Source organism: Entelurus aequoreus, linkage group LG09 (genome assembly GCF_033978785.1).
Source record: "Entelurus aequoreus isolate RoL-2023_Sb linkage group LG09, RoL_Eaeq_v1.1, whole genome shotgun sequence".
In the NCBI taxonomy this organism is placed as follows: domain Eukaryota; kingdom Metazoa; phylum Chordata; class Actinopteri; order Syngnathiformes; family Syngnathidae; genus Entelurus; species Entelurus aequoreus.
Window position 1 is genome coordinate 32,700,187 of NC_084739.1, and position 27,030 is coordinate 32,727,216.

General features: G+C 41.2%; 1 protein-coding gene across 12 annotated transcripts in view; it reads left to right on the forward strand.

The window, feature by feature from the left end:
- Positions 1 to 27,030, forward strand: part of ablim1a (actin binding LIM protein 1a) — a 107,737-nt gene that overhangs the window by 15,259 nt on the left and 65,448 nt on the right. For 2 of the 12 annotated variants that reach the window (XM_062058594.1, XM_062058599.1), the window contains exon 1: positions 5,008 to 5,647. The exons of 2 other annotated variants lie outside the window; for them this stretch is intronic. In XM_062058594.1, coding sequence (XP_061914578.1) covers positions 5,413 to 5,647 — 235 coding nt within the window. In that variant the 5' untranslated portion in view covers positions 5,008 to 5,412. Of the gene's footprint in view, positions 1 to 5,007; positions 5,648 to 17,137; positions 17,342 to 27,030 lie in introns of those variants that run through there. 8 more of the 12 variants (XM_062058595.1, XM_062058596.1, XM_062058604.1 and 5 more) reach the window with 6 other exon arrangements.

A 27,030-nucleotide genomic window follows, 5' to 3' on the forward strand; every position in this document is an offset into this window, starting at 1 on the left:
ACTGCTATGTTGAAATTGTAACTAATATTGATACTGTTGTTGATAATATTCATTTTTGTTTCACTACTTTTGGTTTGTTCTGTGTCGTGTTTGTGTCTCCTCTCAATTGCTCTGTTTATTGCAGTTTTGAGTGTTGCTGGGTCGGGTTTGGTTTTGGAATTGGATTGCATTGTTATGGTATTGCTGTGTATTGTTTAGTTGGATTGATTAATTAAAAAAAAAAAAAAATAAAAATAAAAAAAAAAATCAATGAAAAAAAAAAAAGATTTTTTAAAAATGAGAATCGATTCTGAATCGCACAACGTGAGAATCGCGATTCGAATTCAAATCGATTTTTTCCCACACCCCTACTTATTACTGATGAGGCAGACTTTACAGTGACACCTTCGTTTCTTGGTTGTGTGAAAATAGTGGAGCATAAATAATAGTGTCCGCCCTGAGATCGGTAGTTCGTGAGTTCAAACCCCGGCCGAGTCATACCAAAGACTATAAAAATGGGACCCATTACCTCCCTGCTTGGCACTCAGCATCAAGGGTTGGCATTGGGGGTTAAATTACCAAAAATGATTCCCGAGCGTGGCCACCGCTGCTGCTCACTGCTCCCCTCACCTCCCAGGGGGTGAACAAGGGGATGGGTCAAATGCAGAGGACAAATTTCACCACACCTAGTGTGTGTGTGACAATCATTGGTACTTTAACTTTAACTTTTACTAACACTTGTGACTGTCATTGGAATTCATGAAAAAGTTAACACTTTAAATTTGAAAAGGCTGTGTCAATCCAGGCAGCGCTTGTATTTGTATTGGTGTTGCAATGATGATGTAGAGTGTGTATGCACGCTACAATAGCTTCTTCTTCCTGGCTGGATGTAATGGTTGATAATAATCCACAGATTAAATTTTGTTTCACTTGTTATTATTACCACCATGATGTTATTTTTAATGTTAAGTGTTCTGTTTAGTTCAAATGTTTGTGAAGCCGCATCGCCTCAAAGGGGCTTAGTAGACAGCTGTAGGTGTGTTTTTGTTTGTGTGCGTGTTTGTGGGAGCGTGACCTATCAATGACAACTGTTAAGAAAATCAATCAATGTATTTTTTATTAATTAGTCACATAGTTCAAGGGTCATGGTCCAGATGTAATCAATAAAAGTCTGTTAGTAGCAGGATGTTCAAACACGGCCGATTTGCGCAAGGTTTCCTTCCACTGTGGATTGAACGATGTGCATTTTGATTTTTATTTGTTAATTTAAAGTGGCATTATGGTCCTTTTAGCTTCCTCTCAATGGATGCTTCCAGGTGTCTCAATTGAAGGGATCAGAATAGATTTGTTAATTTTCTGGTTTCAATTATAATTTTATTATGTGTGGTGTAAACTGCATGCAAACTTTGGGTACAATATAATGTTTAATCTTCTTTGGGCGCTGGACTTCTTGCAGCCTCAAAGGCGCGTAGCTTAAATCGATGAGACAATACGCGGAAGGCCAGATTTTGACAGAGACTCCTGCATTCCTAAGTGCGCATCTCAGATGAAGGCGCGCAGTGACAGATTTAAATTGAGGAGGAGAATTCTGCATAGTCAGAATATGCGTAGCTGAGCACCTTTTTTAACTTGAGCACATAGGAGAATAGGACACTAAATTAACAATTAACAGATTTAAGACTGCAATGATTATAGAAAAAGAAGGGGTTTGGGGCACAAATGTGGTTTTGGTATGACGAGACAGCTTTGCTCTCTCGAAAATTAAGAAACAGCTGGTAAGTGCATGTACCGTTGATTGTTTGGCTAGACCTACAGTAACAATGTGGTGCGTTCAGTAACATTCTGGAAACACAGACTGTAAGGCTCTTGTTCACTTTAATCAGACTATGTACTGTATGCTATAACTTTATGGTGGCTTATTTTGCAGCCAGACTCAATAAAAAAAAATCAGGGAATGAGTCACCAATGTTTGTTTGATCGTATTCAAACTGAGACCGTGTTTGAAAACCGAGACATATTTTTGGTAACAGTGTTTGCCAAAAAAAACGGATGCAGTATTTTGGCAGAAGGGGTTCTGCGTGACAAAACAATATTGATATTTTGTATTAGTTTGTTGTGGGTTCAATCCTGGACTCAGGATCTTTCTGTGTGGAGTTTGCATGTTCTCCCCGTGACTGCGTGGGTTCCCTCCGGGTACTCCGGCTTCCTCCCACCTCCAAAGACATGCACCTGGGGATAGGTTGATTGGCAACTCTAAATTGGCCCAAGTGTGTGAATGTGAGTGTGAATGTTGTCTGTCTATCTGTGTTGGCCCTGCAATGAGGTGGAGACTTGTCCAGTGTGTACCCCGCCTACCGCCCGAATGCAACTGAGATAGGCTCCAGCAATCCCTGCAACCCCCAAAGCGACAAGCGGTAGAAAATGGATGGAAGGATGTTTAGGCGCAGGTTTGAGTTCGTCTATTTGTCTATATTCTCCTTCAAATGTTATCCAGCCCCCAGGTATTTACCATATAATGAACTCACATGTTCCTGAATGTTTAGAGTAGATTTACCTTAATAAGGTTCATAAAATAAGGAAAAAAACCAACAATTCCTATATGATTGCTTTATTCTTTATTACATTTCTTTATTTATTCTTTATTTAATTTCTTGCTAGAAAAATCATTCAAAAGACGAAAAGAGAGAAAGAGAAAGAGAAGGATGGTGTACTTCTTAGTGCTCATGAAGTCAGACTTTATCTTCTTCTGAAGGATCATTGTTAAAATAACCGAGCAAGTTTTGAGTCCTTGGGCAATTTGTTTTGAAAGTGTTTGTTTATCTTATATATTTCCATCATATGCACCTATTTATCTTTACAATGCTTTAATTAGGGGTGTCCCGATCCGATATTGATATCGGTCCGATATCAGCAAAAAATCGGATGACATTGGCTTGCATCTAATATCTCCGACATAAGCTCCAGTACAAGCAGTCCCGCGGCATTTTTACTCATGCAAGGCTTGCACATGTAAATGTCCTCCGATTAGCACACAAGGTTGGTCTTTTCCTGTATTTTAGTAATTTATAAAAAGTAAAATATTTCACTATGCTGTTGGCTACTAGCAGCTAGCAGTACTGTACATAGTGGCTAAGTAAACAATAGCCCACAGGCTAAATATAGGTAATACCTGTCCTTAATTGAACAATATTGCAGTCTAAAACACAAACATTTTTCAATATAAACAAGTATCAAATAATTACAGTAGCAAATTACTTAGATGTCCAAGGCAGAAGTGTATTACAAAGTATAAACTAACAAACGTGTCTGGATCATTCAACTGTGTCATGAGTCATGCGCTAAACCTAATGATTTATTGTGGCTGCTTGGTGTAGCTAAAACTAATTACCACTCCACTTCACTTTAAAGACATCTTAAGTCTATTCCAGTAAATATGCATTTCAGTGTTTTTCATATCTTTAATTTTTCTCTGTTTGAGTAAGTCCACTTGATCAAACATTTTCTAATTATCCAAACAACACTATGATTCATACTGCAATCATATTACATTGATATTGGTATCGGTCAATACTCAAGGCTCCAATATCCGAAGTGAAATGATTCACAAATACTAGCTTAACTAATAAGCCATAAACTTAGATAAGCTTTTTTTTTTTTTTTTTTATAATGTCCTGCCCAGCTTCTCGGGCAAATCATATAGCAGATGTAGATGCCCATATCGGCTGTTCAGATTTACTTTACAAAAGAGAAGTGTAGGATACTTCTCTTGTTGCCTTACTTGTATTTTGACTTTATTAAATGTATTTATATTATCATTTGGTGCAGCCGGGCCGGAGCAGGAGGGGATAGAGAGAGAGAAAAAGGAAGACAGAGGGGGGAATTGTGGGGACAAGAGGGGGATTAGACAGAGAGACAAAAACAACAACAGCAAACACAACAACAACAACAACAACAACAGAGCAACATCAGCAAATACGACATGTACAAATATGATGGTAAAAGTAATAGCAAATAAGCAGTTAGCGAAATTTTTAAAAAAAAAATACAGAAATGACAATGAGCATTATTACACTAAAAATGGAGCAATATGAATACCAATAGAAATAGTGCTATTGATAATAAACAATACCAGTACTTTACCTTTATTATCAACAATACAATTGTTCAAATGCAACAATACATATACGTAATGATAACTTGAGATACGAAAGAATGCAGAAAAATGGAGGGGAAGAAAGAGAAGCAACCTTAACCTTGTAGATTGTTATAGTAACAATAGGTTAAGCTTTGTCAGTGTGCCATGTGTTATACCCAGTTTACCCTAGGGCAACAACGTTAATATATGTTTGATGAAACGTGATTATGTGCATGAGTGTATGTGTGCATATGTACTTGTATATGTACAGTATGTGTATGTGTGCTTGTACAGTGAATGTATATGTACAGTATGTGTATATGTGTGTACAGCGAATGTATATGTACAGTATGTGTATACAGTATGTGTGTTTGAACAGTGAATGTATATGTACAGTATGTGTATATGTGTGTTTGTACAGTGAATGTATATGTACAGTATGTGTATGTGTGTGTTTGTACAGTGAATGTATGTGTAGTATGTGTATGTGTGTGTTTGTACAGTGAATGTATATGTACAGTATGTGTATATGTATGTTTTTACAGTGAATGTATATGTACAGTATGTGTATACAGTATGTTTGTATAATGAATGTGCGTGTGGATGTACGAACTTTGAGTGTGTAAATATGTACTGTATTTATTTGTATATGTATGTGGGAGCGTAGGTACCTATGTATGTCTGTATGTATGTGTGTGAGTATATGTGAATTTGCATGTACAATACATTTTAATCCCAGTGTGTGCGGGAGCCAGAGTACGGCCCCAGCCTCCCCGAGAACCCATCCCACAAACTTAGATAAGCTTTAAATATCTGGCTGATGTGGGTACCACTGGGTCCCAGTGTACACTTAGCAAACCTGATGTGGAACTACCTAACTAACCCCACCCAGAAGATAATCATCGGCTCAACGTCAGCTCTAAGCAGCTTAAGGCTCCAGTCTGGTTGGGCTGAAGACGCTCACAAGCTTCTTTCTCAGTATCTCACAAGGCTTTACCTGTAGCAGAGGGCCTTGTCTTTGTGTGTTTTTTTACTTCTCCCGCACAAGGTGGACACTAACTTTTAGCTTTTTGACTTTAGTTGACTAATGTGGTGGATTCCAAGGAGAAGCCTGCTCTTTTTTCAAACTGGAAATTGCTGGGATTTTCTGATGGACTGCTGTGCGTTTGCAGCCCAGTCTGGCTTCCGAATGATCTTGCTTTTAGAGCGAGACTGAGACTCACTCCTGGACTCTGGCTGACATCTACCTGGAGTGCTACACCCGCCTCTGTGGGACGGTTGAAGCAGGGGAAAACATCATGCCCACCCTGCCAAATCTAAACAGCCTCGGGAGGTTGTGCAGCTCCAGCCGCAGCCACAATGTCGACCGAGTGCGAGTCAAACGCAAGGGCTCCATTAAGCGCAGGTCTGTCATTGAGGATGGTCATGTGGCTGAGGTCCTGTACCTCATTCCCAAACAGTACATGGAGCAGCTGCCTTACCTCAACCCAAACGACTATTACCTGAGCGAGAGGCTGCATGATGTTGCTTCAGGTAGGACAGGAGAATAACAATGTATGAAATGTAAGGATAACCTTCGGGCAGGGATGTTCAACTAAATTGTTTTGAGGGCCACATTTCCAGAAAGATAAGAATGAAAGGGCCAGACTTCTCCTTTTTTTGTCTATTTACTTTGTCAGAGATACAGAAGTCCTATGCTGTTCTAAGAACCTTCTGCAAAAAGCCAGTCAAATGACAGCACTCTAGTATTTTGTTTTAGAATCTGCGGCCAAAATGTGAGTCTTACACGTTTTTAAATAGAACTCAACAGAACTTGAATAGCCCAAATTATGAAAAAGAGAGGACCTAAAATGGAACCTTGAGGAACACTACTAAGTTGAACTAAAGGCTCCTGACTGCATCTGAAGTAAAAAAGCTACAGCAACACAGATCCCCTATGGCTAAAACTGCATTTATGACAAGCGGCTAGCAGCTAACTATATGTCTCTATACACAGTGTGGAGCTGCTCCCCTAAACTAATAATACTCACCTCAATTACGGCAGATAAACTGCAATTCTTAGTATTGTAATAGTCCCAGGAATGTAGGCTCAGAGACTTCTTAGTTTGTCGTGTCTTTATTGTACACGTTGCCATTTAACCACACAACAGCTCCTATGTGCGTCTATTCTCTTTTCCCGGCAAAATTCGAACAACCCACTTCCTGTCAACAACGTCACTTCCCTAACTTCCCCGGAAGTCCCGCCCCCCAGCCAAAGCCATTGGCTAACACCCCGTAGCCAGCCGCTACATCATCTTAAATATCATTATCATGTATTATTACCATTGGAGGATGAGGCTAAACATGTTACACTCCTAGAACAAACCAGGAGCAGCCATGCTAACTGCTAAGCTAAGCTAATTGCTAAGCTAATTGCTAAACTGTCTTAAAACAATTCCAAAAAATAAGTGCTTAGTAAACGTTAAGAAATGTAGATGGAAATGGGTTGCAGCATATAGTAAGCAGATATTAAGAGTAACCCCACAAGTCGATTAATACGAGTCTAAAGAGAGGATAATACAACAATAACTCTTAGTGTGTCAGCATTGTCACAGTCAGTACACTACAAATAAAGGGAGGGTTGATCCATCTATACGGCATGGCGAAGTTGGTAGAGTGGCCGTGCCAGCAATCGGAGTGTTGCTGGTTACTGGGGTTCAATCCCCACCTTCTACCATCCTAGTCACGTCCGTTGTGTCCTTGGGCAAGACACTTCACCCTTGCTCCTGATGGGTGCTGGTTAGCAAGGCGGCCTTGCATGGCAGCTCCCGCCATCAGTGTGTGAATGGGTGAATGTGGAAATACTGTCAAAGCGCTTTGAGTACCCTGAAGGTAGAAAAGCGCTATACAAGTATAACCCATTTATTTATTTATTTATTTATACATTGGTTGTGTAGATACCAAGGATAGTATCAGTATATGATCAATATTAGAGCGATTAGGTCAATATTTTTATATTTTCGAAATCTTGAAAACTCTTATAAACTCAATGAATAATTTCCTGGACACAGGAGGACTTTAAAGGGAAAAGGCTAATTATTTAAATAAGTAGTACATTGTGTACTATTGACTTAGTTTTAAGTAATTGTATGTAATAAGAGAGAATAAGGAACACGTTTGAATATTGTGTTGATATTGTTAAACTGTCAATGGTGTTATTTTCTGGAGTTTGTCTGGATCCCGGGATCCACAGATGTCAGGCAAGTGCATGAAAGAAGCCCTTTTTTATTATGAAAAACTGAGCTAACACAAAAACCAAAGATGTGCAGCTGGGAAGTGCACAAAGAGCAAACATGTGTGAAGCGCAAAGCAAACAAAGCAAATAGTACAGCGACCGCTATGGTGGAAGTACAACACATAATGGCCCAGTTCCATCCGGAGAACAGGGCTGGCATAAAAAGCATCCTGATTGGCAACCAGGAACAGATATGGTGTTCTGATTGTTGATCAGGGACAAGTAAGGAAGATAGCGCTGGGACAGAAGTAGTGGCAAAAAGGAGGCAAACAGGAAATTGAACATAAATAAAAGTGCTGGACAAGAAATAAAACAAAATACCAGAAACCAATAATGATTGCCATGAAAAACCATGACACATAGCACTCACCATAAATCAATTGAAAATGTACAGTTAATACATGTGATCAGTATCGGTATCGTTATGGGTCGATGTCACTCATGGATGATCAGAATCAGCAGCATAAAACCCTCACCGGAACATCCCTAGTAACTACGACTATGCTTTCTTACCAACACAGTAACGCTGAGCGTCAAATCTGCAAGATTTACATTGATAATCACATGTTTACAGTTGCATTATTCAACATGTCCTAAACAGAGAAGGTCTTATTTAAACCTTCCTCTTTCTATTGTTGTGTTTAACATAGACTAAATTACTCATTTTCAAAATGTGAAATAAAAGGACAAAGATGTGAGTTAGTAAAGTTAATTGACAACATAGCTCATTCAGTAACAAACTCATTAAAGGAGTAAAAGTTAAAGGGAAACTTCGGTTTTTTTCAACCTGGGCCCTGTTTTCATAATTTTTTCTGTATATGTGAGTGCTGGATAAAACATTTTTTGAGGTCGCGCCAGTATTGAGCAGGGCAGGCAGCCTCCAGCCCAGCTAACGCTCGTACACAGGGCAACTGGCTCTCGTCAAAATTCGGCCTATAAACATGCATTTTTTTCACACTGACAGGCTCAGATAGTTACAATGAGTGTCCGACAACATACTAGAAAGGAGAAATTAACGTATGTCTCTACCTTTAGCTGGAGATCGCTGTTTGTTGTGAGCTGTGTCCAAATCTCACCACGCTACAAATCTCGTTCCGAAATCTCGCGATAACTCGCGACAAAACACCGGTGGAAAAACAGTTACCTGACTGAGCCTGTCAGTGTGAAAAAAATGCATGTTTATAGGCCGAATTTGAAAAAAACCGAAGTTGTGACTCACAGTTGACTGTTTTTTACTTGGCTGCTGACATCTGACCTGTGCAGACACGTGCACAATCTCCTGTGCGCACGTTACGCAATTACAACTCCTCATGGTCCAAAAGTCTTACGACAAACGGTGGAAAGGCAGAGAGTTAATCACCTGTCGTTATATAACTTGAGAGCACAGCACATAGGCTAGACCGTCTGCGTTCTGCCAAACAGCAGCACATGACCGAGCGACATGGTGGCTTAAATCGGGATTACAACGCGAGCATGAGGACAAATAGAGATTTCCAACCCTTACGCACATTCTGAACGCGTGCCAGGTGCAGTGGCAGTAGCGCCACTGCTCAGCTTATTGGTTGTACATAGACGCCAGGGCCCATTTATGTGGTTGATTAGAGCTCACAGGTCAAAGTTCACCATGAAGGCAAAATGCCACTAAAAACCACCGATCCATTTTTTACTACCAATCCTAGTCAGGGTGACGGCATTGCTGGAACCTATCCCAGCTGACTGGACAACAGACAGACTGGATTCGTTGCCAGACAAACGCAGGGCATGCAAAGAGACAAACAACCATCCACGCTTACACTCATGCCTACAGTCACTGAGCATGAACCCATCCTACTTTTTCATGACATGACTCAAGATAATACTGAGAATAATTTTCTTTTTTAATGGTAGCTGCAAAGCTGCAGTGTTATTGAGGTGGCAAGAATATGTTCACACTTGGCTAATAAAAACGGAACCGGAGCTTTTTGGATGTCATTGAAAGAGCAATAAAGCTGCTATGCTTTCAGTGAGTCTTCAATATGTAGTATTTTATATTTTTATTGCTACTATGTGCACTGGTGAGCTCATGCTGTATGATGATGATGATGATATTGATGCAGTAGTCTGCATCTGTAAATCAAGTGACATTTATTGCAGCTCAGTAAATGCACCTGATAGAATTATGTGGTACAGTTTGCTGTCCATAAGTGGGACCAGTACAGTGATGGTAGATTTTTGCTTTTAGGGATGTTTTGATCAGGGTTTTATGCTGATACTGATCATCACTTGTGATTTAGGGCTATATAAATAAACATTGATTGATTGATTGATTGATCAATGAGTGAGATTGGCCGATACCAATACCGATACCGATCACAAATGTTTCCAATTCATTTATGGTGAGTGGTATGGACACTTGCACACACTTAATATCAATGAATATCAAGATAACATTTAAACATATTATTTTTTGTTACATACAATTGCTTAAACAAAACAAAGTCAATACTACACAATAATTAAACAAAAACTAAAACTACGTCTACTACTTTTTTAATCATTTGGTTTTTACCCTCAAAGTCATCCTGTGTCCATGGAATTATTCCCTGAGTTTGTACACATCAACAAAAGCAAAACAAATTATTTTGAAAAAATAAATCCTAAATAAATCAATGAATAATTTAGGCAAGATCTTTGACAGCAACCTTAAAGACTCATCTGTCCAGTCAACCTGTAAGGAACTGGACAGTTGGCTGAGATCAGTGGACAGATCTAATCTTCCGGGGAATGTTCAAAGCGTGGATATACCAGTATGGTATATTACCTAGGATACTCTGGCCGCAACTTGTCTACAATGTACAAGGTCCTCATTTTCACTGTGGAGACCCTGGAAACAAAATTCATCACCTGTCTCAGGAGATATAACATTGCCCTCTATGGGAACACCACAAAGCTCTGGTTGCTAGGGATGGGTAGCGTTCACATTTCAACCGATATGGTACAAATTCCTGATACCTGGGAAACGATACTGATGCCGTGCGGTATCAGTTTTCGGTACTTTTATGAGAGTTCATGTATTATTAAATATATATTTTTTGTAACATAATATATATATATTTTATTTGACGTTTAACAATGAGCTGAAAATAACTGCGTTGTTCAGTTGTTAAATCTTTATTTATTTTTACTTCTGACTCTCATTGATAGTGTGAAGTAGACTTTGTATTTGCAATTCTTAGAAGTGAAATCACAGCACATACTAAAATGTTTCAAAAACTCTCCTGGGAGGTAGAAAGGTCTCAGTGACAGGCATAGTGGTTCTATGTCAGGCATGCATACAGTCTGTATATTGATCATGCATACAGTCTGTATATTGGTCATGTATATAGTCTGTATCAGCTGACATTCACAGACAGACCACGCCCCCTCGACCCTTCCTGACAGCTCTGCTCGGATAAAAGAGAAACTGCTCCATCTCAATGAGAGTCCGCAAAATATCTTTATGGAGCCATGTTTCTATGAACACCCTCATGTTTGATTCTCTTTACTCGAAACAAACTTTGCTACTCAATTTTCTTCTTTTGCAATCGGACATGGATGTGTAGCAGGCTGTGGCGGTTTCCTATTCGCCACCATGGTGCCATATACCCACTCTTCTTCCTCCTCCCCGTGGTTGTCTTCCCCTAGTCGCTTGTATTTTCACATCATTGAACAGATCAGCTGGTGGGGTTGCTCCCATCGACAGGGTGACATCAGTGTGGTTTTGGAGTAACAGTGGCAGCTTTGTCGGCGCTCGTGATTGAGCAGCTGTTTAACAGGACGTCCGCACCAGAGTAGTTTTTGTGCAAAAGTCTCTATAGTGGTCAGTCCAAAACAAACATATTGCAGTCGCACATCACAGAATAAAAGAAAACACTCAGGAAACACTTGAAAACAACACCTAAATGGCATAAGAAACGGCAGCAGTACGAGTAGCCTGCAGAGCAGTGTAACCAGAAGCGTGCACGTGCAATAAAGGTACCGAAACATGACACTGTTTGGTTTTACGTGAATCGATACAAGGTAGTACTGATGGAACTCGATCAGTGCCTATAAAAATACAGAATTTGGTACCCATCCCTACTGGTTGCCCTTGAAGTCGCTAGAAGAGGAGTTTAAGGTAACTCGGACCAGAGAGAAGCCGCTGTACAGAAACTCGAGGGACCCAAAAGTGGCCCAGGCAGGCCCGAGCTGCCAACTGTGTTCAGCAAGAGAAACTCTGGAACGTGATCAAACGTGCTCTGCCAGGGCCGTTACACCTGGCACCACAAACAGCAAAGGTATTAGCAGCCAATGCCGAGTGCGTAATGCCACATGCGCAATCGCTTTTGTCAAAGCAGGAGATCAGTTTGCAAGAAAGCACCAGTCGGGATCCTGGTAACTGCCCAAGACTGGCAGCTCTGTGTAGACCTGGATAAGCAGCTGCTGTTCCCCCAGAACATTGTCAGCACCACCCTAAGGCCAGACATCCAACTGGTCTCAGAAAGCACCAAGAACATCAAAATAATGGAGCTGACGGTGCCATGGGAGGACCACTTGGGGGAGGCCCATGAAAGGAAGAAGATCAAGAATGAACGCCTGGTCATCAAGATGTACAGTATGCCCATCGAGGTTGGCAACAGAGGATTTGTGGTCTCTCACTCCACAAAGTGCACTGGACATTACAGGAACAGCAAGGAGCAGAGAAATAAAAAACATCACTGAAGCAGCTGAGAAAGCCTCGAGATGGCTCTGGATCCGGAGAAGAGAACTGTAGGGAGGACAAACAAGTGGCACCTGAACACAAGCTGCGTTTTTTTTGGGTCACCTGGTAGAGGGTGTATAATGTTTGAAAGACCCGAAACACCTTATGACCCCAGGAACATCACTGATGATGTGTTCAGGATAGAGATACGCGGATAGGCAATTATTTAATCTGCAACCGCTTCACAAAAGTCGTCATCCACCCGCCATCCACCCGAACTAACATTTTGTCAAAACCACAACCGCCCGCCACCCGCCACCCACCCGTTGTTATATATCTAATATAGACGTTGCAAGGCATTAGTGAGGTTAGTAAGGAGACTGATCCAATGCAGCAGAGACATTCAATGCGTGCCACGCATTAATATCTGTTGGCCACGCATAAGAGGCTAAGAGATATTAATGCATGATTATATTATTTATCATTATTATAATATTATTGTCAATTCCATTAAGAAAGTGTTGACTATTATTGTTATTCTTTTTCCCTGGTCTTTAGTATTCCCTTTTTTAGTTTGTCGCGTACCACGTTTGCTGCCGGCGATGCCATCTTTTTATTTTTTTCTTCTTCTGCTGTTGTGTTGTGTTGTGGTGTGCTGTGTCACGCCAAATTTCTTCCCCCTACAAAAACCTCCCCCCCCCCATTCACTTGCGTGGTCATGTTTCCTCTTACGTCAATGACAGCGATCGATAGCACTTCGGCTTTGACTGCCCGTCACTGGAAGGATACTTCATCTTTGACAGCTGCTGGAATCTGAGGAAATCGATTATTGTTTTTTTTGTTGTACAGGCGCGAAACAGGACAGTCGCGTGCCGGTTAAGGACCCCCGGCAACTTTGTGACTTTATTGGACGCAGTCCCGGAAGTAAATGGGGGGGAAGGTTTTTGTAGGGGGGAAGAAATTTGGCGTGACAGCTGCAGCAGTGCCTGTTTCAAAGAGTGCTGCTCGTTTTTCATGTGGGTAACAACATTTAACTATGTATATATATTTCCGAATTGGTTCAACCGCCACCCGCCCAAATCTATTTAAAATCTATTTTTTTCGTCATGCATGCCCCCGACCCGCGGATTATCCGCGGACTCCGCGGTTGTGTCCGCAAACCACGCATCTCTAGTTCAGGAGCATCAGAAGAAGTATTATAGAACCACCCTAACCAATCTAGTATTGATCATACATTGATACTACCAGCATCAACACCAATTTATGGATCGATCCGCCCTTGTGTACTCACTCACTGACAATGCTAACACACCAACAGTGCTATTATATTATCCTCTCTCTCACTCTTATAAATCCATTTGTCAATTTAATGTTAATAACTGCTAACTTTTTTCTACAACAATGTTGCATCTACACTTTCTAAAGTTCACAAAGCACTTATTTGTGGGTGTTGTCTAAAACTAGCTTATTGACTAGCTTAGCTCTTAGTATGCCTGCTCCTGGCATGTGTGTAACATGTTTAGCCTTGTCATCCATTTATAATGACACTTGATAATGCTATTTAAGGTACTAAGAAATGCTGTGTATTTGTCTTAATGGAGGTGATTTATTATCAGCTTAGGGTAGTCTATCCACACTGTGTATGGAGACACATAATTAGCTGCTAGCCACTCGTCAGCTGGCAGACTAAAATTATATATAGTATGAGCCAGAGGGGATATCAGCGCATTCGATCGACACTAAAAGGCATTATTCGTAAATGCCGATCATGTACTTTTTCCACATTAAAAGCACATGATTGGTGGCCGATTGATCGGCACATCCCTATTTGATATTTTTTCAGTTGTGTGGTTTTCCAGAAGTGTTGCACAAGAGCTCATTCAACACATGTGCTGTATATTATCTATAGAAAGCAAATGTCAGTTTTAAAATTTTACCTGTTGACATGTTTCTGCCTGTAATTAAAAGGCGGAGTAATGAAAATATATACACTAACTATTCAACACTCTTGAAGAAATAGTTACATGTCCAGCATGTGGCGCAGTTGAAAGCGCTTTAGATGAATGTGTTTTGATCACAACATAGATTTCCAGCATCAGCAACTGCAGATGTGGAAGTGATGCAAGAATTGTACCGCCTGTTCAGGTTCGTTGATGCTGTTTATTGTGGTGTCGATTCAGACACAGTACTCAAGACAAATTTGCATAATTCCCATGTGTGTATATGCAAATTGTATTATTGTTCATTTATAAAAAATAGAAGTAAGTTTGTAAACTAACAAGTGTATCTAGAACATATACAAGATTTTGTATTTTGCTTTGAGATCAAGTGGTCAGAACACTCAGGACATTAAAGTGTTCTCCTGGCTACCTCTAATTGGATTCAGAGGACACGCTAAATACATTAATACAAAGCGCACGCTAGAAACCATTACAGGTTCGGACCTTTGACTTGGAATAATCCTTTGTTCCTTATTATACCAAGCTAAAGCTAGAGTTTATTGTCAGGCTCAGGAGAGCGTTGATTCCGACATGACCTAAGATGCAGAAGACAACAGGCGGTGTGCAGGTAAAAGTATATTTAATGACAAAACAAAAGCTATTATAGTGCAGCTGGGAAGTGCACTGGAAGCCATAGGGAGCGCTATGCAGGAACAAAGTTAAACACACTAAGCAGACTGCCTACTACAATGATCCAGCACTGAAAGAGGGAACCAGGTGGACCTACACAGTATTTATGGCGTGATGATGTCATCATCACATTTGCATAATTGACCATGACGCATATACATGTAATTTTTTTATAGACGCTGTGTGAGTGACAAAAAGTAGGCAAAAACATTTAAAGGGCATTATAGTGGGTTATTACAAAACTAGGGCATCGTCAACGTCTATGGCATACCTTTTATACTGTACACTTTTCATTAGGTGTCAGCAACAATACATGGATTTTTAGTGACGCTCCGAAAAGTTAATAAAAGAGACGTATGAAAGGAATACAGTCGTCCCTCGCCACACCCCGATTCGAAGTTTGTGGATTCACTATGTGGTGGATTTTTTTTGTTTTAAAGTATATTCTACAATTATTTGGCATGAATTTTTAAGCATAAAATGGCTAAATCACTTAAAAATATCAATACTACAGCAGTAGTGGCCACCCAGCCAATGAGAGTGCGGTGTTCAGTAATGTTGCCACTAAATGGCTCAGGCTCAGGAAGCATTACTATATTGGAGAAACCAGTGTAAAAGTGACTGAATGGTTGTTATTTCATGTCTGGAGAGTTTTCAGCCAGAAAATATATAGAATAAGAAATTAAAATGGAATGAAAATATGTCATTTATTATTAATAATTCCTGAGAAACGTCATGGCATGACGAGCTCCGTGTTCCACCTGGGAACATCCTCACAACACACCTGCTGTACGCGCACTGCCTCAACTTCTCAACACATTTCACTCACATGCTTTCTTCTATTGCTTCCTATATGTAGCGAAAAATTTGTTAAATTGTCAACAATTCTCTGGCAGGCCAGGCATCTCATTTATGAAGCTTATGTAGGCACCAAATTGGGCCAAAAAGATGCGTAACGCAATTTCCACACAAATGGTAAATGGTTGTAGTTGTATAGCGCTTTTCTACCCCTTTTTTAAGGAGCCCAAAGCGCTTTGACAGTATTTCCACATTCACCCATTCACACACACATTCACACACTGATGGCGGGAGCTGCCATGCAAGGCGCTAACCAGAACCCATCAGGAGCAAGGGTGAAGTGTCTTGCCCAAGGACACAACGGACGTGACTAGGATGGTAGAAGGTGGGGATTGAACCAGTAACCCTCAGATTGCTGGCACGGCCACTCTCCCAACTTCGCCACGCCGTCGACAAAGTACGTGATCAATAAAAAAAACATTCATTGGAATGATTAGATGTTCATTAATTTTTTTACACAGACTTTTAATCAGAATACCACACCCAATTTTATAGATGTCACACCAGATGTGTTAAAGCAGAGTTATGATGCATCTACCAGAGATGCACATTTTACAACAACTCAAGATTCAATTTGATTACGATTCTTGGAGTGGCGATTCGATTCTGAATCGATTCTCCGCTGTAAGTTGACTTTTATTTACAAGTTAAAATGCATTAAAAAAAATCCATCCCTCGTCATGTCTGTCATGATTGTGAACAATAGGCAAAAATCCAAAAAAGTGCAGTTCTCTTTTAACTCAGACCAAGAGTTTCATCTAACATATTTTGATCATTTTAATCAAACACATTTTTATAAGATATATGTTCTAAACAGCCATATTGTTTTGGGTTGCAACATATTAGTAAATGTTTATTATAGTATTGAGATACCAGTATTTATTTCATACCAATGAAATGTAAAAGTGTATGATTATTTTCAATAATTTCAATTTATCAAATTTTATCTAAATGTGAAACCACAAAGAAAGGGTTTGAATCAGTATTTCTGTTGGAAAACACAAAGACAGTAATTTTTTGGCGGTAGTAAAGATGATGCAGAGGTTTTCAAAGTGCGGGACGCTGAGTTTCCCTACCGAGAATATATTATGGTTGAGTCCTCTCTTGCTCCCCATTCTGTGGTGTTTTCTGCTCAAATCAATCAAATCAATTCAATATCATCCAAATCATTTCGACATTGACTTAAAGTTACCTGAACAAATATGATAATATACTCTTTTCATATTTCTCAAGCTGCTGAACCCTGCCCCACACTTAAAAAAACATTTTAGGATAATCTGAAAAGCGACACAAATGAGTCAACTAGTGTGTGTCCTGTGATGACTGCAAAAGGTGACATGTCCATACAGTATATTACCTACATGTAGACTAAGGTTACAAGGACCTAAGAACTGCACTCTGCTTTGGGATTTGGGGTGACAGTTTGTGTGAACACACAGAAGCAGCAGCCACCAGGTTGCTGCAGTGAAGAGGTGGCTGACACAACAGAGGGACAGGGAGTGAGGGAGAGGAGGGAGGAGGAATGGGTATGAGGAGGACGACGAGAAGAAGAGTGATGTAGCAGCAAAAGCAGGCAAGCGAACCCCTCAGTATAGCCATGTTTTTCAGGAGGAGCACATAGCACCTAGAGGACACCTCCCCCATTTCTCTCTGTGGTGTCTTGACTTTAAAAGGATCCAGCTCCTAGGGTTGTACCGCTGAAGGATACTTTGAGTCTTCTCTGTTGCGGTTTTCCTGGTTTCCAATGGTCATGGTCAAAGAAAAAGGTACAGTGCTGGCTGTGGTCAGGAATGAGTGTTATTTGTTTCATCTGTCATGTTGATGACTGTCAACCGATTTGTTTTTTATCATGTATTTGTACGTATCTGCTTGACTCCTTTTTGTGTGTCATCCCACTATTGGAAGTGATACTGACATTTGGGATATTGACATGGTTTTCTTTATGTACTGCAGATGTGTGCTGCTTGTAAGAAAGCACAACACAATAATGTGCATTTAGAACTTCTATTTGGAGCGTAAACAGTTGTGCACTACCAAGCACATGAAGCTCAGGCTGGACTACGCTTGATATGCCAATGTCGGGGTTTATGTAAATGCATGTAGGGACGTAGCATCTGGCGTGTTTATGACGGAGGGTGACGACCCACCACATGGTGAATAATATGCATACAGTCTATGTTAAAATGATGCATCTTCACTGGCAATGCAGCCAAAACTATAAAATGTAAAAAAGTGGAGCACTTTTAAAGGGAAGCACACTGCGCACAGCTTTCTCTCTCCCTCTCTTTGCCTCTCTCCCTCCCATGCTCTGTCTGCAGCCGTTGCCATGGTGACCATCCAAGAGGTACACTCCATTGTTGTCAGATGTGGCCTCATTCATAGTGGCCCGTTAAAAGGAAAAGGTGGTTGTTTCCGCCAACAACAAACATCTCTTATCAAATAGGACCAAGGATGGAACATTCCTGGTCCATTACCTGGGACTCTCCGACAGCACGGTTTTATTTGTAATAACCCATTATAATTAAAAAAAATAAAAACAAATGTTAGTAATAATATCACATTTTATTTATAAATAAACATTTGCAAATTGCAGGTCCTTAATCTGTTGTTACAGACTGGAAACAACCACACCAATGAATTATAACTCATTACCATGCAGTATTCCTGTAATAGTCCATCCATCCATCCATTTTTTATCGCTTGTCCCGTTCAGGGCGGCGGGGGGGGTGCTGGAGCCTCTCTCAGCTGCACACGGGCGGAAAGCGGGGTACACCCTGGACAAGTCGCCACCTCATCGCAGGGCCAACACAGATAAACAACATTCACACTCACATTCACACACTTGGGCCAATTTAGTGTTGCCAATCAACCCATACCCAGGTGCATGTTTTTGGGGGTGGGAGGAAGCCGGAGTACCCGGAGGGAACCCACACAGTCACGGGGAGAACATACAAACTCCACACAGAAAGATCCCGAGCCCGGGATTGAACTCAGTGCCTATAGTAGTCATTATGCCATAAATGTGTGTTTTAATAAAACCCATTGCATAGGTTCAGCTTCTGGGTTGCACAGACAGCTTTGTTTGCCGTGTGTGGGTGTCATGTGATATCTTTTTTTCGTCTGAAAATATTTCCTTGACCGAAAAAAGTGTGCTTTTTGTTCTTTTGACCCGTGTGAATGTGTGTAGGTTTGTTTATTTTTCTGCCGTGTGTTCTATTGATGCAGCCGTAGAGACAGTTCCCTTGATGTGGCGTCAGCTGGCCACCAAATAACAGCCTTCGCCATCGAGTCCCCACGTTGGCAGAGCACCCAAAGCGTCTGGCAGCCACATGTTTATCTCCCACACTTACTTTTAAAGTTTTCCACAGACTTGAAGCGCTACTTCCTCTTTGGATTTTTGGAATTTGGCTGTAGAAAAACACTTGCCTGGTTTCATTATTCACATTTAGATGGGTTTTTTTTGGGATGTTTTTTGCATACATAACAAAACAGGTGAATAAAGATCCCATTGTGTCATCAGCTGTCTTATCATACAGCTTACCTGTGGCTTCTGAAGTCCAGCTGGATTACACTGTATGGTCTGTATGATGAATCGCAATCCAGACACTGCAGCGTTCGCATTTTCACGGCTTGCAGGTGGTTGTCCTGTTTTCCCAGTAATTTGTAGCCTCTTAATAGTTAGCAATTCATCACAGCAATGTGCATATAAGTCATGGCATTCAACTTCATTTGTGTACAATTTCTACTGCACTCTTTAGAAAATAACCCTCGTTTTATGAAGTTTGACGGATGAGGTATCGATTCTGAGAATTACTGATATCAAGTGAAGTGCAAGGCGGCTTATCTTTGAAGCTTGCCAGCGACTACTCTCCCCGAAAAAGGAGCCAACCCTTTTTACAGACATCAATCATAGACACACACACACACACACACACACACACACACACACACACACACACACACACACACACACACACACACACACACACACACACACACACACACACACACACACACACACACACATATACACAATGTTTGTGCAGCTGGCACACTGGACCAAAATATACAGATCAGATAAGTGGTCAGTCAGGAAAAGAATGTCATTGACCTCAAATACACAAACTAAAACAACAAGACGGACACAAGAATAATATACATCATGCTTGTCAACTACATCCTCTTTGTCTGGCATGATCGGTCTTCAGCTAACAGGAAATAAAAGAGTGGTGCATGGAGACGCAAGAGTTTATCATTCTGAATCAAAAAGCTGAGCGCCTGCATCAGCCCCACAGTTACAAACACAATGGTTGTGTAGTTCATGAACCATTGTGTATTTTTGGATAAGAGTGGAAGAGTGGAAGTGTTTATCAGCAAAGTGCTGCACAATAAATGCTTTGCACTGTGGCAGATCTTTATTCCAAACCCAGGTCCCTGAGGATTAGTTATTTAGGGTTGGGTTGCCTGGTTGAGCTTGATAGTGTGCCGCCCCTTCCCGCACATTTTGGCGTGTTTGATGTGCTTTGTCTGGGCTGCTGGTGGTGGGGCAGAGAGGCAGGCTAGCAGCCATACATATTCATGGCTCTGAGGGTTAAGAGCTTCTTGTTATGACGGGGTGATAAAGAGCGCTGCACACCCTCCCCCAAAGACACATGCTCACATATGTGATCATGCATTGGGATTTAATTATAGCTTTGTGTGTATTTTGTCAGTTTCCATTTGTTGTCTTGACAGACCAGTAAATATCAGCTATCAGTGGCTACAATACAGTCATCAAATCAGGTCTTATTATGTAGTAAATATATTTGCTTTCTTTTGTAGCACAATTTGTTTACCAATTATGTATACTGAGATCCTCATAAAGGAATAATAAGTAAGGAATGTTTGCTTCAAACTGGGAATGTTGTATCTTGAACTAGACATACTCTAAGCAACAGCATGTAATAAATGGGATGTCCAACTCATACAAAATGCTTCTCCCATCAGGGGTTGTCACACTGATACAATGTTTGGTCCTTTTTCTGAGTCCTGACCCAATTCTTCCACTTATCCGGCCTTGGCATTGGCACTTGAGCGCTCCAATGTCTGGTTGGAAAATCGAATCCAATCCGATGGACCACTCTATATCGTGTTCTATGCATGTTCGGAACAAATGCAGGACAAATGCCTGGTTGGTGACTACAAAATAATTGCACCCATCAGAAATAAAGGATGCTGTATCTTGATCCATGCTGAAGGTTTATATCATGTCAGATTCTAGCCCTTCATTCACCCTTCCTTACTTTTGGAAAAGATAGGGTGGCTTGTACGGTTGTCTGTTCATCTATCCATTTTCTACTGCTTGTCCGGAATCGCAGTAATTCATAGCCCCAATACATTCTAGTTCTTGTTTATGTCGAGAAGAGAGGTTAATGTTAAGACATTCCTGTCCTTTAACTCAATACCTCAACTCATTTTGTCAAACTTCCTGCTGTTGCACGGTAGGCCCACTTTCTTGCTGAAAGATAATCCAATATTTCCGGATCAGGTGATCCAAAGCAAAAGTATTTGGCTTGAGTTCACACTTATCACTGGGAACTTGGCTCAAGTCTCTGAAATGGTCTCCTTCTGGAATGTTGCTGAAAATGGTGTGGCCAAAACCCCAATGTAATAACCATGTAATGAGAATCAGGAAATATGTGATGTATCATATTGTAACTGTATGCATGTTTGAAATCAACTTAAATCATAACCACCGTAATTCTAGGACCTGGTTGTAAACCCTGAGCATGGCTGCAAGGCGGCATCCAAACACAACTGGGCCAATACAGTCATGGTGTTCAGTATTTCTGCAAAGGTGGTTGTGTTGTCATTGCTGTTTGCTTTTCAGGTAGTTATGCAAAAAGTCAATTTTCATACCCTTCCATTTTGTGCAAGGTTGGCATATGGGTCAAGTTTTAAGTGCAGATCCAGTTAAAGGTGTAGAGCCACTTTTGCAAACTTTGCAATATCAGGCATCCCCTCGATTTTCTCAATACATAATGCATGAATGTTATTAACAATATGCAGGAATACTGTATGAAAGAGATGAGTATGCATATTAAAGAGTGCATACTTTTGGTGGCTTGATTCAGATAGTAGAGTGGCCGTCAAGCAAATTTAGGACTCCTGGTTCGATTCCAGCTTCCGCCATCCTAGTCACCCACCTTGCCCTGCAGTTTCACTCACAGTGGTGTATGAATGTGAATGAATGAACTAAACGGTGCATCCTGAAGACACGGTCAGAAGGCGGCTTGAAGATAGTCTGTGAAACATAAGCAATGCAACATTTTGACCAAATAACCTCCATTACATGCTATGTAGACTACAGGGAATAGTTTTAAATGTAGAAAAATATATATTATGAGCCCTTTATGGTTGGATTGTTCAGCCTCTCTTAGTGAACCGGCCCCATAAATGTTTCTTTGTTTGAGAACAACATAGGGTTGCTGTAAAACTAGTTTTTCTTGGTGAACTCAGGTTCTTTGTTTGGTAAAATGTTACAAACGTACATTGTGGCTTGGCAATGTTGGCGTGAACCCAGGGTGCAGAGACAGCAAGGGAATTCAGGAAAAATATATTTAATAAAATACCAAAACAATGGCACAAAAACCATGATCTGAAGCTGGCTTAAGAGGCTTTCTGATTGGCAGGTGTGTCTCCTGATTGCCAATCAGGGACAGGGGAGGGAGCCATCGCCCAGACCGTAGGAGTAGTGATTGAAACTTTTATTAATAGATTGCACAGTACAGTACATATTCTGTACAATTGACCACTAAATGGTAACACCCGAATACGTTTTTCAACTTGTTTAAGTCGGGGTCCACGTTAACCAATTCATGGCAAGTAGTGGCAAACAGCAAGTGGAAACAAAAAAATAAAAGCGCTGAATAGGAACCGAAACTAAGGAAAGAATAAACAAAAGTCCAAAACAGTCATGAAGGATCACGACAGAAAAAAATGGCGTGGATGCTTTGCATTGCAGTGGACTTTTTGTTCTTTGTTTATTTGTAAACCACTGTGGGCTACATTCCTCAGCCATGGGTTGTGTTTTTCTTGGACCCATGGTAGACAACACAACTTCCTAATTGCCCCCTCCTTTGTGAAGGTGTGTCATTGAAGCCTTTTACAAAACAAGGGCAAATGCCATAGTACTCCTATGGAGTGGATAGGCTTGGCGTGTATGCACATAGCAGTCACAGATGTGTCCTTTTTGTGTTGCTGCAAGATCTCCTTTGTCTATTTTGTCCCACTAACACTGACACACTCTTTTAGCACATGTTCTATGTCCATGCTGTGGATACTGTATATCTGACCGAAACAAAGGCAATGTGCAAATTAATATTTTATTAGAGCGTTCCTCTGTTGTCTGGAGTCCCTGGTGTATTTCCAACCTGCTAATATGCTTTTCAATTTTTATGAGTGGTGAATTAAAGCACATCTCGCCATCTCTGTCAGTTTTGTCACCAACCAACAAGACAGGCGCACATGTTGCAGGAGAATCTGTCCCCGGGGGATTAAAGACTTTCCTCATTGCCCCTCTGAGTGTCATCCGCAACCTTTTGTTATTGTCGACGCAGCGAGGCTCTGCTTATATAGGTTGAGTATGGAAGGGCTTCAGGGGTGAGGGGAGCAAACCCCCACAAGCCCCTACGTCCAATGCCTCTGCACCAGGCTTCGGGATGCTTTGCTTGGTTTGTGCTTTCTCAGCACCATCGTTATGTGTGTGCGTGTGTGTGTGTGTTCATTGTGTGTTTAGGCTCATATCAGTCATGTTATCCCTCCGTGATAAGGCATGGCAGATCACGCAGTCAGCACAGTCACCACTTCCAGCTAAGATAAGGAGAGGGCGCAAAGCCAAAGACAACGTTGTATTGTATATTTATAATTAAGGGAGAGGAGCTCTGTGCTGACTTTGCATAATGTACCATGTGCTGACCTATTTATAGTGTTATATAATATACATTCTTGAAAACATGCTATCACGTCGAGCAATTAATACAACATCACTTTTATTGCAATCATATGTCTGCTTTACAAAGAACTACTGTCTTGGTTCGTATATAAACACATACTGTAAATGTCCCAATCTTGTAGCTTTTAGCAAAAGTCCTTTTTGTGTTGTTAATTTTTAATAAAGTGTGGTGTAGCGTGCCAATTTGATCTATTTTGCCACAACTGTCTCCGCCTCTTTGCATTCTTTGCAGTCTTTGCACTCTTTGCTGAGGCTCTAAAACACTCCATACAGCATACAGGCAGCCTTGGAATGCAAAAACACAGCTTTTCCCTTTCAAAGCTTAGTTTTGACATCACTTCTGTATGTGCCTCAGTCTTAGAATCTTGGAATGCAAGCGATGTCTTTCCTACAAAACCCAAAACCAGTGAAGTTGGCACGTTGTGTAAATCGCAAATAAAACAGAATACAATGATTTGGTACTAATAGGGACTGTTTATAGACCCCCTAATCAGAGTGATTTCTATGGGGCTTTGGAAGAATGCTTGGCGGGGACAGACAACATGGAGAAAATTATAACTGGGGATCTGAACACAGATATTCAACGCAAAGATGCGCCTGTCTTCAGATCCTTCAGCAAGTTTTGTAATCTGCACGGTCTTTCCCAGCTAATAGCGCTACCCACAAGGGTGTGTGATTCCACCCAATCAACCATAGATCTCATTCTCACTTCAGACCGGCCTAAAATAAAAAATAGTGGGGTCATGATCTGTGGTCTTAGCGACCACTATCTAACCTTCTGCACCCGTAAAATAGCTAAACCTAAAGCCAATGGCCACATAACAGCCCAATCCAGATCCCTCAAAAAATACTCCAATGACAATTTCAATTTAAAATTAGATGAGTGGGACTGGTCCCCTGTGCTCGCGAGCAACCTGGTCGATGTCGCTTGGGATCGCTTCAAAACGGCGTTCCTAAAGATACTAAATGACATGGCTCCCGTGAAAACAGTCAGGATCAAAGCCCGCTCGGAACCATGGATGAATCCGGACCTATTAGCTGCCATAAAAGACAGAGACAGGAAATACTCTGAATACCAAAAATGTAAAACAGAAGTAGATAAACAACCCAATAATATCAACCTCAAATTACTCCTTTCAACTCTCAAAAAGCAATGCAATAAATTAAGAAATAAGTCAACCAACCTGACTAAATCCTTAAAAAAAAATTACATTAACGACAAAATAGAGGAAAACACGAATAAGCCACGTGAGCTCTGGAAAATTCTCAACAACCAGCTTCCTGGTTGCAGCCAGAAATTTAAAACAAGACTCACCAACATCAGCATCAGGGAGGGTGACTCCCTCATTACAGACAAAATGGAGGTAGCTAGCAGACTTAACGCCTTTTTCACCAGCATAGCTGCAACTCTTGTCAACAAGCTGTCCCACCACTCTGGTCGCTTTGGTGTAGAACACATTAAAGCCTTCTACAGAAAGCTAGGAGTATCCAACAATGATTTCAAATTAGAAATGGTCACAGCTGATGAGGTGTTTAAAAAATTGAGCGCGCTCCACCCTAACAAGGCCACCGGCCTTGATAATATTCCCTCCAGATTCCTCAGGGACTCTGCCTCCATCATTGCCCGGATCATCACGCACATAATAAACCTATCAATTACACAAGGCCAAGTACCAAAAGATTTTAAGATAGCAAGAGTAACTCCCCTCTTTAAAAAAGGAAGCAAATTGGAACCTGGCAACTACCGACCTGTTTCTATTCCCAGCTCCATTTCGAAAGTAATGGAGAAAATAGTTTATGAACAGGTCGATAGTTACCTTGCCACTAATAAACTCATGTACAAATTCCAATCCGGCTTCAGAACTAACCACTCCACTGACACATGCCTTCTCTATCTGACCGACCACATCAAACATGAGGTGGACGCGGGCAAATACTGCTGCATGGTCATGCTGGACCTTCAGAAGGCCTTCTACACCGTTAACCACGCTATACTGTTGGATAAGCTCAGAGCAATCGGATTTAACAAAACCTCTTGGAGCTGGATGCAGTCTTACTTGGAGGGGAGGGAACAGGTGGTAGAGGTGAACGGCACCGTGTCCCCCCCCCTCTCGGTGAGCTGTGGAGTCCCCCAAGGCAGTATATTGGGACCTTTACTGTTCCTAATATACATAAACGACATGTCATCGGCATGTGACTGTGAATTGTTTTTGTTTGCGGATGACTCTGCCCTGCTGGTATCCGGCAAGGACAAGTCACAGGTGGAGAAAATCCTCAGTGCTGAGCTCTGTAGAACTTGCACCTGGCTCGCTGACAACAAGCTATCCATCCACTTGGGTAAAACAGAATCCATCCTGTTTGGGTCCCACATCAAACTTAAGAGAGTCAATCACTTCACCATAAAAGTAGGTGACAGTGTCATCACCAGGAAAGATGAGGTCACCTACCTAGGTTCCATTCTAGAGGCTAACCTTTCCTGTGATAAAATGGCAACCAAGGTAATCAAAAAGGTTAACCAACGAACGAGATTTCTCTACAGAATTTCCTCTCTGGTCAACAAATGCACCTTGAGGATTCTGGCGGGAACTCTCGTTCAACCCTTTTTCGATTACGCATGCACCTCCTGCTACCCTAGCACCTCCAAAACCCTCAAATCTAAACTCCAAACATCTCAGAACAAGCTAGTCAGGTTACTTCTAGACCTCCACCCCAGATCCCACCTCACTCCTACCCACTTCTCTAAAGTGGGCTGGCTCAAGGTGGAGGACAGAGTTAAACAACTTGCACTGAGCCTAGTCTATAAAATCCGCTACACCTCCCTGATACCGAAGTACATGTCAAACTACTTCCTTAACGTAAATGACCGCCATAACCACAACACCAGGGGGTGCTCCACTAACCACGTTAAACCCAGATTCCGAACTAACAAAGGTCTTAACTCATTCTCTTTCTATGCCACATCAATGTGGAATGCGCTCCCAACAGGTATAAAAGAAAGGGCATCTCTATCCTCCTTCAAAACCGCTATAAAAGTTCACCTCCAGGCAGCTACAACCCTAAACTAACACCCTCCCCGGATTGCTAATAATCAAATGTAAACAATCAAATGCAGATTCTTTTTCTTATGCCTTCTGATCTCTCTCTCTCTCTCTCTCTCTCTCTCTCTCTATGTCCACTACTTGATGTCCATATCCCCACCCCCCCCACCCCCCCCCCACCCCACCCCCCCTCCACACTCCTGATTGTAAATAATGTAAATAATTCAATGTGATTATCTTGTGTGATGACTGTATTATGATGATAGTATATATGATAGTATATATCTGTATCATGAATCAATTTAAGTGGACCCCGACTTAAACAAGTTGAAAAACTTATTCGGGTGTTACCATTTAGTGGTCAATTGTACGGAATATGTACTTCACTGTGCAACCTACTAATAAAAGTCTCAATCAATCAATC